The sequence below is a fragment of the Carcharodon carcharias genome, chromosome 18, assembly GCF_017639515.1.
Source record: "Carcharodon carcharias isolate sCarCar2 chromosome 18, sCarCar2.pri, whole genome shotgun sequence".
In the NCBI taxonomy this organism is placed as follows: Eukaryota; Metazoa; Chordata; class Chondrichthyes; order Lamniformes; family Lamnidae; genus Carcharodon; species Carcharodon carcharias.
Genome location: NC_054484.1, coordinates 11,663,035 through 11,678,229, shown reverse-complemented (window position 1 = coordinate 11,678,229; position 15,195 = coordinate 11,663,035). Strand labels below are relative to the sequence as shown.

The 15,195-nt window shown below is 46.8% G+C and overlaps 1 protein-coding gene across 2 annotated transcripts in view; it reads left to right on the top strand.

Moving 5' to 3' along the window:
- The window catches only part of LOC121290866 (SAM domain-containing protein SAMSN-1-like), a 64,005-nt gene that overhangs the window by 36,847 nt on the left and 11,963 nt on the right, over window positions 1-15,195 (top strand). Inside the window, exons 2-5 of one of the 2 annotated variants that reach the window (XM_041211883.1) lie at window positions 3,634-3,714; window positions 7,060-7,218; window positions 9,815-9,941; window positions 13,821-13,972. In XM_041211883.1, the coding sequence (XP_041067817.1) occupies window positions 3,634-3,714; window positions 7,060-7,218; window positions 9,815-9,941; window positions 13,821-13,972 (519 nt within the window). Of the gene's footprint in view, window positions 1-3,633; window positions 3,715-7,059; window positions 7,219-9,814; window positions 9,942-13,817; window positions 13,973-15,195 lie in introns of both variants that reach the window. The other variant, XM_041211882.1, reaches the window with a different exon arrangement.

Genomic DNA, 15,195 nt, shown 5'->3' with positions numbered 1-15,195 from the left:
GGCTAGAGACACCCACGTCTCATGGATGAATAAAAAAAGAGAGATTTCTCGACTTCAAAGGCATCAAGGGTTACAGGAGAGAGTGGGCGTACGGTATTGAGATCGAGGATCAGCCATGATCATATTTAATGGATTAAAGGGCTGAACGACCTGCTTCTTTTGTCTATGCTTCTAGTACTGACCCTCCGACATTGCAGTACTCCCTCAGTACTGCACTGGGAGTGTCAGCTTGGATTATGGGTCATGTTTCTGGGATTGGAGCTTGAACATTGAATTGTCTGGCTCAGTGCAGAGAATGTCACCCACTGAGCCAAGCTGACGCCAGGTAAATTAAGGGAGGAACTTTGTGTTTATATAGACAAAAGATCAATGAGTAACGTTGGATTTGGTGGGAAACAATGGGTGGAATTTTACAGCCCCCGCCCCCACCGGAAGTGGGCTGGCAGGTGGGGGCACTGTAAAATTGGGTGCCATGGCAGGAGTTCATATCCATTGCCTACTTGTCTCCGCTTGTATTTTACCAGCGGCAGGGATGGATCAGGCCTGGGGCCTTAAAAGGCCTCTAATTGGTCAATCTCTTGAAGCCTTTAAACCCAACCCCCACCCTGTCCAAAGCTCTAAACCCAACCCCCGCCCTGTCCAAACCTCTAAACCCAACCCCCACCCTGTCCAAACCTCTAAACCCAACCCCCACCCTGTCCAAACCTCCTAAACCAACACCCGCCCTGTCCAAAGCTCTAAACCCAACCCCCACCCTGTCCAAACCTCTAACCCAACCCCCACCCTGTCCAAACCTCTAAACTCAACCCCACCCTGTCCAAACATCTAAAAACCCAACACCCACCCTGTCCAAACCTCTAAACCCAACCCCTCACCCTGTCCAAACCTCTAAACTCAACCCCACCTGTTCCAAACCCAACTCCAACCCCCACCCTATCCAAACCTCTAAACCCAACCCCCACCCTGTCCAAACCTCTAAACTCAACCCCCACCCTATCCAAACCTCTAAACCCAACCCCCACCCTGTCCAAACCTCTAAACCCAACCCCCACCCTGTCCAAACCTCTAAACCTCAACCCCCACCCTGTCCAAACCTCTAAACCCAACCCCCACCCTGTCCAAACCTCTAAACCCAACACCCACCCTGTCCAAACCTCTAAACCCAACCCCCACCCTGTCCAAACCTCTAAACCCAACCCCCACCCTGTCCAAACCTCTAAACCCAACACCCACCTGTCCAAACCTCTAAACCCAACCCCCACCCTGTCCAAACCTCTAAACCCAACCCCCAGCCCTGTCCAAACCTCTAAACCCAACCCCGCCCTGTCCAAACCTCTAAACCCAACCCCCACCCTGTCCAAACCTCTAAACCCAACCCCCACCCTGTCCAAACCTCTAAACCCAACCCCCACCCTGTCCAAACTCTAACCCAACCCCCACCCTGTCCAAACCTCTAAACCCAACACCCGCCCTGTCCAAACCTCTAAACCCAACCCCCGCCCTGTCCAAAGCTCTAAACCAACCCCGCCCTGTCCAAAGCTCTAAACCCAACCCCCGCCCTGTCCAAAGCTCTAAACCCAACCCCCGCCCTGTCCAAAGCTCTAAACCCAACCCCCGCCCTGTCCAAAGCTCTAAACCCAACCCCCGCCCTGTCCAAAGCTCTAAACCCAACCCCCGCCCTGTCCAAAGCTCTAAACCCAACCCCAACCCAACCCCCACCCTGTCCAAAGCTCTAAACCCAACCCCCGCCCTGTCCAAACCTCTAAACCCAACCCCCACCCTGTCCAAACCTCTAAACCCAACCCCCACCCTGTCCAAACCTCTAAACTCAACCCCCACCCTGTCCAAACCTCTAAACCCAACCCCCACCCTGTCCAAACCTCTAAACCCAACCCCCACCCTGTCCAAACCTCTAAACCCAACCCCCACCCTGTCCAAACCTCTAAACTCAACCCCCACCCTGTCCAAACCTCTAAACTCAACCCCCACCCTGTCCAAACCTCTAAACCCAACCCCCACCCTGTCCAAACCTCTAAACCCAACCCCCACCCTGTCCAAACCTCTAAACCCAACCCCCACCTGTCCAAACCTCTAAACCCAACCCCCACCCTGTCCAAACCTCTAAACCCAACCCCCACCCTGTCCAAACCTCTAAACCCAACCCCCACCCTGTCCAAACCTCTGAACCCAACCCCCACCCTGTCCAAACCTCTAGACCCAACCCCCGCCCTGTCCAAACCTCTCGACCCAGACCCCGCCCTGTCCAAACCTCTTTGATTGGCACTCAGACAAGGCAGATGATTGCCTGCTAGCCTAGTCATCAGACACACCTTCATGGTAATTACCAGCATAACCTAGTTTTGGGCAGAATCAAGTTTCTTCTCTTTCTGGGATTGTGTAGTGTCTGCTGAGGATTTAAATAGTCAACCAGCCTCTTTCTTCAGGAAAGGTTCATTGACTCTGTGATATCTTTTCATCTTCGCACATCAAACATAGATTAAAAACAACACACCCATCCTATGAGGAGCAACAGCATACAATCTACAATCAACAGACAGGAAACTCATTTTCTGTATTTTTTAGGTCATTGCAAAGGACGTTAGCAACACAACTTTAATATTTCTCAACTTGCCACTTTAGATAAAGTGCAAGGCATGCTTTACCTGCCCTGGGAGAGTTTGATGTGGACATTGTAGAGGGAGCTTTATTCTGTATCTAACCCCGTGCTGTACCTGCCCTGGGAGTGTTTGATGGGGACAGTGTAGAGGGAGCTTTACTCTGTATCTAACCCCGTGCTGTACCTGTCCTGGGAGTGTTTGATGGGGACAGTGTAGAGGGAGCTTTACTCTGTATCTAACCCCGTGCTGTACCTGTCCTGGGAGTGTTTGATGGGGACAGTGTAGAGGGAGCTTTACTCTGTATCTAACCCCGTGCTGTACCTGTCCTGGGAGTGTTTGATGGGGACAGTGTAGAGGGAGCTTTACTCTGTATCTAACCCCGTGCTGTACCTGCCCTGGGAGTGTTTGATGGGGACAGTGTAGAGGGAGCTTTACTCTGTATCTAACCCCATGCTGTACCTGCCCTGGGAGTGTTTGATGGGGACAGGACATTGGGGCTACCACCTTTGCCTTTCTTCCAATCATGCCTTGGGATCTTTGACTTGCCCCTGAGTGGGCAGACGGGGACTCAGTTTCACATCTCATCCAAATGTCAAGGTTATGTTTGAGGCCTTCTGTGTGGTGGAATATCATGATGACACTCACTGATTGGGAAAGAAGGAAGAAACACATTTTTATAGCCCCACTGAAGACTTCAGGGAATCTCAAAGCGATCAACAGCTCTCAATGAAGTTGTTTCCAGGGTAGCCACTGTTGTAATGTAAACTGAAGATGTGGAAAGCAAGGCGTAAGTCATCAGGCAGTGACCAGTGACTGTGGGGCTGTTCCACAGTGTGAGGCAGCACCTTCTTGTGAGGAGGGGAGAGAATTGTTTGCAGTAAAAAATGGCCATAACAGAATCAAGTTTGGGAGCACAATAAGAACTGGCTGCCCCCGAACTGTGAAAGTTCCAGTTTTACCCAAGTGTAGATGGGGCTGTGACTAAACGGTGCTTCTTCTCTTGTCTCCCTTGCAGCGCACCAGCAGTTTCGGAAGCTTCGACCGCTTTAGACATCATCCACACATGCCAAAGCCGGAGGAGAAAGCTGACAACAGTGTAGGTGTTCCCGTTGTCGGGTCAAGCTCACGCAGTGTGAATGGAGTCGCCTCTCTGCAACCTCTCAGGCTGGAGAACATTGTGTCTAATGCTCAATAGCTGACCTATCCTTCAAATATACACTGCATCTCTCTTACTTTCCCTGTCTGTGTGTATGTATTTCACACCGTGTGTTGCTCACTCCATGGCTGGAATTTTGTGCAAGTCCCATGTTCCTCCATACTGTCCTTACCTTTCTTTCTATCTCTTGCTCTTCCTGACTCTGTGTGTCTCTTTGCCTCTGCCTGCTTCTTCCCCGCTTGCTGCCTAACCCCTGCATATGAACATCTCTCTCCCACTATCTCCCTATGCACTTATTTCACTCCATGTTCATCTCACTTTTCTCCATTGTGTGTGTTTCTCTCTGGCCATGTATGTTTGTGTGTGTGTGCATTTGTGTGTATGCACGTGTGTTTGTGTGTGTGTGTGTATCTGCGTGCATGTGTGTCTGTTTGTGCATGCATGTGAATGTGTGTGTTAGTATGTGAATTTGTGTGTGCATGTGAATGTGTGTGCATGTGTGTGTGAAAGTGTGTTTGTGTGGGTACGTGTGTATGTGGCTATGTGTATGCCTGTGCGTCTGTGCCAGTGTGTATGTGTGTCTGTCTGTGTATGTGTTTGTGTGAGTGTATGTAAACATGTCTATGTTTATGTGTGAGCGTGTATTTGCATGTGTGTGTATTTGCATGTGTGTGTATTTGCATGTGTGTGTATTTGCATGTGTGTGTATTTGCATGTGTGTGTATTTGCATGTGTGTGTATTTGCATGTGTGTGTATTTGCATGTGAATGTGTGCGCGTGTGCGTGTGCGTGCGTGTGCGTGTGCGCGTGTGCGTGGCCAGAATTTTCTGGTCCCGTTGGCATTGAGCCTCATGGTGGGCGTGGAAAGGGGAACAATATAGTAAGAAGGCCAAAAATCGGTTTCACGCTGTCATGAAACCACCTTGCACTCATCTGCTCCACCCAGCATTTCCCGCTTCCACACATCGGGAACCTAATTTCAATACTTTAGCATCTTATTATAAGCCCTGCTCACCGGAAACATCCCCCTACTCTGGATCATCCAGGCACATCGGTGTGATTGCATGCCAATGTGTTTCACAACTGGACATGAGTGACATGCAACTGGCGAGCTGCATTTCGCTCAGCACTTCGAAGTTTGTTTGCCTACCTTGCTTCGGGAAGCACTCAGGCCATCCCAAAGTGCTTTACAGCCAATGAAAGTTCTCCTTTTTCTCTTTCATTTGTGACAGTGTAATCACTGTTGTCATTTAAGGAAATACAGTAGCCAATTTGTGCACAGCAAGCTCCCACAGCCAGCAACGAGAACATGACACAATAATAATGTTTAAATGATGTTGGTCGAGGAGTAAATATTGGCCCTTTGACACTAGGGAGAAATCCGCTATCCTTCTTCCAATTATGCCACGGGATCTTTTGCATTCACTTGAGGGGGCAGATGGACCAATTTAATGTGTCATCCAAAAGGTGCACCCCTGACATTGCAGCACTCCTTCAGTGCTGCACTGGGAGTGTCAGCCTCAAATATGTGCTCCTTAACCTCTGGAATGAATATTCTGAACCCACAACCTCTTGACTGAAAAGGTGAGTATGTTACACACTAAGCCACAGCTACTATAGAACAGAGACCATCATTACAGCATACATAGGTCAGTGGGAGTCATAGGGTCATTAAGGTGCAGAAGGAGGCTATTCATCCCATTGCACTCATGCCAGCTCTCTGGAGAGCAATCCAATTAGTCTCATAACTACCTCCGCTTATATCACTGTAATTGTGAAAGTTTATTTCCCTCAATGCCCCCAGTTTCCTCTTGAAAGCATTGATTGTCAATGACTGTTCATTGTTAAGAATCTTCCAGAAAGGCCTCCTATGTCAGGAGGGACATATCTCTAACCCCACAGAGCAAATGTGACCCCGTCAGACTGGATTGGTGAGGGGAGGAGGAGTTACTCATGGCTCTGGGCCCAGTTACGCTGCAGTGAGAGCACCACCTGGTGACAGGCGGGCAAGATGCTGCACAATGGTGGAGACCCTTTGTCAACATGGTTGCCCACTGAAGATGCAGCCCTAGTGGCGGGGGGGGGGAGGGGATGAAGATCAGCGGCTCCCAGTCAGCACCCAGCGCGACCTCGGAATCACAGATCACAGAATAGCTATGACACAGAAGGAGGCCATTCAGCCTGTTGCGCCTGTGCTGGCCCTCCAATGGAGAAATTCACCTAATGCCGCTCCCCAGCCTTTTCCCCGTAACCCTGCACAATCAAATTCAATTTTCAGATATTAACTCAGTTCCCCCTTGAATGCCTTGGTTAAACCTGCCTCCATCACACTCTCAGGCGGTGCATTCCAGATCCTAACCACTTGCTTTTTTCAAGTTCTTTCAAGGGATGTGGGCTTTGCTGGCTGGGTCAGCATTTATTGCCCATCCCTAATTGCCCTTGAGAAGATGGTGGTGAGCCACTTTCTCGAACCATTGCATTTCTGCGTGAAAAGTTTTTCCTCATGTTGCCACTGCTTCTTTTGCCAATTACCTTAAATCTGTGTCCTCTGGTACCTGACCCTTCCACCAATGGGAACAGTTTTTCCCCATCCGCTCTGTCCACAACCCTCATGATTTTAAATCGAATCTCCTCCCATTCTTCTCTTCTCCAGGGAAAGCAATCCCAACTTCTCCAATCTAACTACGTACCTGAAGTTGACTGAATGAATGTTGGAGTGAGAAACTCGACAGGTTTGGCAGTGATGCCTCCTGCAGTTGGACAGCCTGTAGACACTGACCGCTTGGTCCGATGTGTGCAAAATATTCACTTGGTGGTTTGCTACCAAGTATCCGGTAGCCTGTACCTCAATGAGGATGAAAAGAGAAAAGGGAGAAAATAAAATGAGGGTAGCCCTGGGATTATCCTCGAGTCTCCAGGAATTAAAGATTGGTAAAAGAATCTCTGTATCTCCCTACCTTTCCTCCTTTGAGATGCTCCTTAAAACCCTTGCGTACGCAAGTCGGCTTCCAGGCTTCCTACGTTTCAACGGTGACTCCACTTCAAATTTACCTCATGGGCTGTGATGTGTTTTGGGACTTCCTAAGGTTGTTACAGGCGCTATAGAAATGCAGGCTCTTCATTAACGTTTCTTTGCAGTGAAATTCCTTTCTGGTTGACAACCGCGGTTAAAGAGGTGACTTGAACATTTTTTTATCTTTAAAAAAAAAATGTGCTACCTGTGAGGATGAGACCTGAAGGTGGTTTTGCAAGCTGAGTGACGAGGGATTTCTTCTGCTCTGGTAGGCCGGCGAAGCTGAGCAAGGGGCTGAAGCCACCGGGGAGCAGCATCCAGCAAAGTGCGGACAGAATGGGAGCGGGCTGGGGAAAACCATGCGCGCCATTTCCAAAACCATGAAGAAAAAGATGGCACGCAAATACATCAAAGCTCTGTCGGAGGAGATGGTGAGTTTTAATGTCGCTGAGCTGCCCTGGCCTGTTCCTGGCATCCCCATTTTCTAATTAAGGCGAGAATATCACTCATGAGCAACAGTGCATAATCCCACCGATTAACACGGCAGCGTTGAAAAGGGACAGCTGCTTTTATTAGGAAAAATAGCAGCAAGCATTGTCCATCCACATTAACATCAAGTTGAAAGTTGCCTGTTGTAACACCTTTAAAACTCCATTTATTATAGGCAGAAACAACCATACTTATTCATTACTTGAGTATTGCCGAAAAAGGACATTTTGTTGAAGCGTTTTGTCTTGCACGGATCAGGACAATCAAAAGAATACCAATGTCAGGAGAAACAACAGCTTTATACTGTATGAGAAGAGAGTGTTGATTAGTTGGCAAGTGGACACTGATTGGTAGAGGCGTTACCATGGAGAACACACCAGTTAATGGTGACTGATGGCACCCGCTTGCCAACCAATTAGCACTGTCTTCTCATACTGTATTAAGTTGTTGTTTCCCCTGACATTAGTATCCTTGTGATTGTCCTGATGAGTGCAAGGCAAAAAGCTTCAACAAAATGTACTTTTTCAGCAATACTCAAGTTCTGTACTACCAAATGATTAATTATTCATTAGTTTTCTCTCTTTTCAGTACACTGAATGTAGGAACATAACTAAATAGCATCTTTTTAATGTTCAGTTATGTTTTATATGTTAAAGCCCTTTGGACTCTAATTCTGTGTTAAACTTGTATCAAAGATTGGTTATACCACACTTGTATTGTACACAGTTCTAGTCTCCACATTACAAAACGGATATAGATATAGCAATGAAGGTGCTAAAAAAAGATGTACAGGAATGATACCGCATCATGATACTTATCATAACAGATTGACTAAAAAAGATAACGATGAGAGGCTGAGGTGTTGACCTGATTGAGATCTTCAAAATTATGAAGAGGTTTGATAGGCTTAATGCAGAGAAGATGTTTCCACTTGTGGGGGAGATCATAATGAAAGATAGTCATTAATAATAAATCCAATGGGGAATTCAGGAGAAACATCTTTACCCAGAGAGTGGTGAGAATGTGAACTCACTACCATAGGGCATAGGTGAGATGAATGGTATAGATGCATTCAAGGCGAAGTTAGACAAACATATGGGGAAAGCAGAAACATTGCTGAGAAAAGAGACATGCTATCCCAGCTTTTTGTTTTGTGTCATCCGGACAGCTGATGGATTGCTGATGACAGAAAGGAATAGAAGGAGACATTGCCCTGGGGAATGAACCTGTGCCTGTTTCAGCCAAACAAAACAAGTGACAACCATTCGCTAGTTCATTCCCCAGGGCAATGTCTTGACCAATCAGAATCAAGCTGCCTGGCTTAAATTTCAAGCAATGTTTGGCAGTTAACCGTAGGTCACCACCCACTGGTGCATTCTCCATCGCAACGCTTCTAACAATCAGAGTCCACTTTCCAACCAATCAGCATTCTCTTCTCACACAGTGTAAAATGTTACTTTCCCTGACAGTGGCCCTGATGAGTGCAAGGCAAAAAGCTTCAACAAAAATATCTCCTTTTTCAGCAAAACTCAAGTTGTTTACTACCAAACGACTATTTTTAAATATCATGTTATACTCTGCTTACTCCCTCCAAGTACACGGTACAGTTTGTACTAAGCACTGACTGTAGTTTAACTTTGGCTATAGGCCAGAGTGGAGTTGATGACAACCAGTGCAAAAGGTCACAACTCAGAAGAAGCATCGTTGTTATGTGGAAATAGTGCTGCCAGATTAACACTGACCATCTTGTATATGGGGTAAAATTGCATGGGCCCAACACTTAAAAAGGCACTGCCCTTTTAAAGATCTGTTTGGCCCCATCTTGGCGTCTCAATGGGTGCTGCTCTAGGTGCCGGAGTGCCAAGCCACCCAGGCCAGACGAGGAATGCCCCAGGTTGGACAGTGTTGAGTGAGCCAGGGGCATTTGATGCAACGTTTCAGTTTTATTCTGCTACCGAGGGCAAAAGTCACCCAGGGTTACCCCTTCTGGCCACGGCCTGGTAACTAGCTCCGCACAGCTAATGGAGGAGCCATATCAGTCTGTCCTAAATGAGGACACCAAGTGATGTCGCAATCAGTGGAATACGTTAGCGCCCAGGTTTCATGACTTTGTTGGATTGACGTTTTCAAAATATTACGAGAAACGGATAGGGTAGGTGGAGCGAAACTGGCTGGCGAGTCTAGGGCCAGGGGATATTGCCTAAAAATTGTAGCCAGGGAGTGAAATTAAGAAGTGCTTCTACACGCAAAGGCAGTAAAAGTTTGGAGCTCTCTTCTCCAAATGGTAACTGACGCTAGACAGGTTGTTAATTTCAAAACTGACACTGATAGATCTTTGTTAAACAAAAATATTGAGGGTACGGGGTAAAGGTGGGTATATTGATTTAGATTGCACATCAGCCATTGAGTTGTGGACTAGGCTCAAGGGAATAAATGGCCAACGTCTGTTCCTATGTTCCTATATTATCTAATTGGCTCTGGGAGGGAATCGGTGGGGATTGTTCAAGATTTTTTTAAGAGAAAACTTGTATCTTTCAGTGCGAGGCCAATATGGAAAACCCTACAAGCCAAATTATAGGAGAGCATGAAGCAGAAGAAGGTTCCCTGAAAACGTGCGAGTCTATGGAGAGTCTTTACAGTCTGAACAGTGGCCAAAGCTCGTCCAGTAAGTCAAATGAAGTGCATTTTCGGGGGTGCAGCCTGTTGTAGGCATGTAATGGTCAAATGCTAGGAGCTGCACTGTCGCACCACCAAGGGAGGAAATCTGAAATCAAACAGAAATTGTGGAAACACTCAATAGGTGAGCTAGTATCTATGGTGAGAGAAACAGTTAGTGTTTGAGGCCAATGACCATTCGCCATCACTGCAAAACAATTGTCTGACAGGTTTTAAACCAGTATAAAGGCAGGGGAAGGGCAAAGGGAGGAAAGAACCAAGGGGAAGGTCAGTGATAGGGTGAAAGACAGGAGAGATTAAATGACAAAAGGGATAACAGGGCAAGGCAAAAGGGGGCGGTAATGGGACAAGTCAACAACTAAAAGGTGGACCCAGAAGAGCTGGGAATGACAAAAGCAGAATCATTACTAATACGGCTGTCCAAATAAATGGGGACGGTAGTTATGATCTGAAACTGTTGAACTCAGTTTTGAAAGTGCTAATTTAGGATCATACGAACCTAGGATTTAGGAGCAGGATTAGGGCCATTTGGCCCTTCAAACCTGCTCCACCATTCAATAAGATCGTGGCTGAACTGGTTGTGGTCTCAGTTCCACTTTCCTATCTGCCCCCATAACCCTTGACTCCCTTGTCTATCAAAAATCTGTCTAACTCAGCTTTGAATGAATACAATGACTCAGCCTCCACTGCTTTCTGGGGAAGAAAGCCTTCCTTTGTTATGCTATCCAGGACCTGGACAGACAGACTGAGATTCTGATGTGCATTAATTAAGATAACTGGTTCTCCAGGTAATGAGAAAAGTCAACAGGAATTATTGCATTAGATTAAAAATGATAAAAAGCAAGACTTCCAATTCTATACCTCCTTTCATGACCTCAGGATGTCCCAAAGTGTCTTACATCCAGGGAAGTACTTTTGAAATGTAGACACTGCTATAATGGAGAAATGTGGCAGCAAATTTAGACACAGCAAGCTCCCCTAGAGGTAATGACCAGATCATCTTGCTTTAGTGTTGTTGACTATGGGATAACAGTTGACCAGGCACCAGGGAGAGCTTCTCTACTCTTTTTCACACTTCTTTTATATCTACCTGAGAGTACAGACTTGGTTTAAAGTTTCAGCCCAAAGGCAATACCTCCAACAATGCAGCACTCCCTCAGCACTGGCACTGGGAATAGGTCAGGCCTAGGTTATGTGCTCTGCAGTGTAACTTGAATCCACGTCCTTCTGACACAGAAGCGAGGATACTATCCAATGAGCCATAAGTAGCGTAACATAGGATCCTGAATTTCTACTATACAACAACTTAGCAAAGTTATTATAATTAGTTAATATACGTGTTAGATTTCTGCTTTGTTCATTTACAATTTAATTACGTTGTTTGCTGTAAAAGCTTACAACAATCACTGTTGAATCACTCTGCTACTTGCCAAAGTCAAAAAGCGGCACATATTAGAACTAGTGGCTCAGGCTAGTGAATGATGGTACTTCTGTTCCTGGGTGCACTATGTACGTGCCTCAATGTAAGTACCTGTTTATCAGTGCTCACATAAAAATTCTTGAGGATGTTTGGAATGAGGGATCACCTAGAAAAGTTTTCTGAGAAGTAGAATCCAGCAACAAAATGGGTACAGTCACAAATATGTAACAGGTCCTCCCCATTTAAGTTTCAATGTTATCATCCAAGCCCTTCACCATGTCAGTATATTCATGAACAGAAAAAGCCCATTGGATTCAACAGACGAAACCTTTTCTTTCATAGAGCGGGACCACTTTTTCCCCAAATTCCTGAAGCCCAATGTATCTACCTTCTCTCCATATCCCTTAAGCCCAACCACCCACCTTCTCCACATATCCTTCAATCCCACCTATTCACCCTTTCCCCATATCCCTCAATCCCACATTCCAACCCTCTCCCCATATCTCTCAATCCCATTTCCCAACCTCTCCCCATATCCCTCAATCCAACCTACCAATCCTCTCCCCATATCCCTCAATCTCACCTGCCCACCTTCTCCCCATATCCCTCAATCCCACCTTCTCCCCATATCCCTCAATCCCACCTCCCCACCCTCTCTCCATATCCCTCAGTCTCACCTACCCACCTTCTCCCCATAGCCCTACATTCCTTTTCTCTATACAGATATATCTAATTGCCCTTTAACCCGATTGATTCTGTCTGTTTCAATATCCCTTTGTGAGGGATGATTGACAGCCTCCAGGACAAAGCAGCCCACTTGATTGGCACCACGTCCACAAACATTCACTCCCTCCACCACCAAAGCACAGTAGCAGCAGTGTGTACTGTCTACAAGCTGCACTGCAGGAATTCACCAAGCCCCTTCGATAGCACCTTCCAAACCCAAAACCACTAACATCTAGAAGGACAAGGGCAGCAGAAAGGTGGGAACACCACCTGGAAATTCCCCTCCAAGCCAATCACCATCCTGTCTTGGAAATATATCATCGTTCTTTCACTGTCACTGGGTCAAAATCCTGGAACTCCCTCCCTAGCAGCACTGTGGGTGTACCTACACCACACGGACTGCAGTGGTTCAAGAAGGCAGCTCATCACCTTCTCATGGATAACTAGGGATGGACAATAAATGCTGGCCCAGCCATTTTCCCACCTTCAGAGTCTTCCAAATTTCCTTGTTTGTGTTTGCAACTCCTGAACCTTTCCTCAAAATGAACAGTTTTCCAGGCTTACCATCAGTACCAGTTCCCCATGAAAACCTCAGTCACGTTCACCTGATACCTCTTGGAGAAAACACGATGGTGAGGCCTTGCCTATAATTTACAGTCAGGCCTGTTAGGATGCACTGGTTGTTGTATTTTTCAACTGCCTTACAGAATAGGACTAAGATGACGTGGAATTTCTTCATTTAGAGGGTGGTGGATCTTTGTAACTCTTTGACCCAGATGGCTGCGGAGGCTCAGTCATTGAATGTATTCAAGACAGAGATCGTTAGATTTCTAGGTATTAAACACATCAAGGGACACGGGGATAGTGCAGGGAGATGGCATTGCGGTAGAAGCTCAGCCATGATCTGATTGAATGACGGAGCAGGCTCGAGGGGCCGAAGGGCCTACTCCTGCTCCTAATTCCTATGTTTCTATGAATAGTATGAATTCCAAGGGTTAAAAATGATGAACATTTTTCTGCTACGTTGGCCGAAGTTAGTGAGGATGTGTGCTCATGATAAACTGCTTCAGCAGATTCAGGTGATAAGTAACCTCAGGCAAAGGCTGCGTGAGCTGGCAATGTGGTTACCTGTGCATCACAAAAACAACCACCCACACTTTCTTATCAGTGGCTCCATGTTGACAGTTAAAGTTAGAGAGAGAGCCTTAGAATTTATTTCATTTTCCCTTTGCTTGAAAGTGCACGGTTTGGGTCATGTGAGATGTTATATTTTTGCATTGTGATGGCGATTTCTCACTTTCTCGCACGGTGGCTGGGTACACGTCAGCCTGGTCAAGCTTATCTCCAAACCAACATCCCAAAAGGATCCCATGATTACTAATTTTATTGATGAGTGTGAGCTTGCTGTGCACTTTTTTGGTTGCCACGTTTCCAACATTGCAATAGGGATCATACTTTGACTCTAGACTTCTTTGAGGTGCCCAGAGGCATCAAGGGGTGGAGTTTCCCAGTGCCTACTTACATAAAACTTAGCTCGATCACAAAGAACGATGCGCAAGAGAAAGGATAACCCTGAAAGAGAAAGAAGGTGTGGGACTGAAGGCACAGGCAGTGGAGAGTTTCAAACATGCTCTCGATGAGGGAGCGGCGCTGGAGGGTTTGGGAAGACTTGTAGATTGAGCTGCCTTGAGCAGTCCTGATGCTTTCTTATCTCTCAAGCAGGCGGTATTGTGAGTGGCTCAGATGCAATAAGCAACCGTGATAGTCTAAGGCTGGATGAGGAGGTGCCCTACTCAGGCCCATTCTGTGGCCGAGCAAAGGTTCATACAGACTTCACCCCAAGTCCCTATGATACTGACTCTCTCAAGCTCAAGGTAAGATAATGCTGATTTATTTGGGTTGGTCATATGTGACTCACCTGATTCAGAATGTTGTGGGCTCAAACCCAACTCCAGAGTCAAAATCCAGGATATCACTCCAAATGCAGAACTGACAGAGTGCTGCACTACTGAAGGTGCTGCCTGTTGAATAAGATATTAATCCGAAACCCCATTTGCCCTCTCAAATGGATGTAAACAGATCCCAAAGCACTATTTGGAAGAAGGGCAAGGGGGTTTCTCCCTGGTGTCCCGGACAATATTTATTCCTCAATCTATGTGACTCAAAAAACAAACTTAATGTTCAAGTCAATCATCAGAGCCGCCAAATCTTTGGCCTGAAACATTAACCCTGCTTCTCTATTCACAGATGCTGCCTGACCTGCTGGGTATTTCCATCATTTTCTGGTTTTAAGATTTCTAATATCTGCAGTATTTTACTTTTGCTGAAAAACAGCACCTCTGACAGAGCAGCACTCCCTTAGCAGCACGTCCTAGAGTCTTAGCCTGGACTCAAAGCCTCTGGGGTGGAGCTTGAGTGCATAGCAAATAGGCTGAAAATTTCCCCAGAGCTGACCACTTCCTCAGCACTGATCGCTCAGAATACAGACTAGGAAATAGTTAATTAAGTTATATTGTGGAGCCAGCCAGAGCACACACGTTCAATGCAAAAGTTTGGTGGCTGTTACAAACCCATCTTAGGCCCTCCTTCTTTTTCCCAGTGCCTCTCCCACACCTGCCGTGTCCCCATGCAGGGTCTCTACACGAGAACACAACTGACAAGCTGCAACCAAGGAGGGGAGGAAAGGAGAGGAGAGAAGAGGGGAAGGAAGGGAGGTGAGGGGAAGAAGGGGCAGGGGGACATGAAAAAGGGGTAGGGGAGGAAGGGGGTGGGGAGAGGTAGGGATTGCAGGGGAGGGGATGGAGAATAAGTGAGGTGGAAGTGAGAGGAGGGTAGGAGAGGAAGGTCAAGGGAGGGGAGAACAGAGGAGGAAGGGGAGGGGGAGGTGAGAGAAGGGTAGGAAAGGAGTAGGGGAGGGGAGGAAGGGGGAAGTTAGATGAAGGAATGGGTTGGGGAGTAGAGAACAGGGGAGGAGAGGAGAGGGGAAGTGCCTGCTGGACGAGCAATATTCACCTCCTACCTATTTTACTCCCTCGAGTTAAAGTCGACCCTTCTCAGTCCTGTCAGGCTATTTGAGTTCAAAGGGCAAAGGTTAACT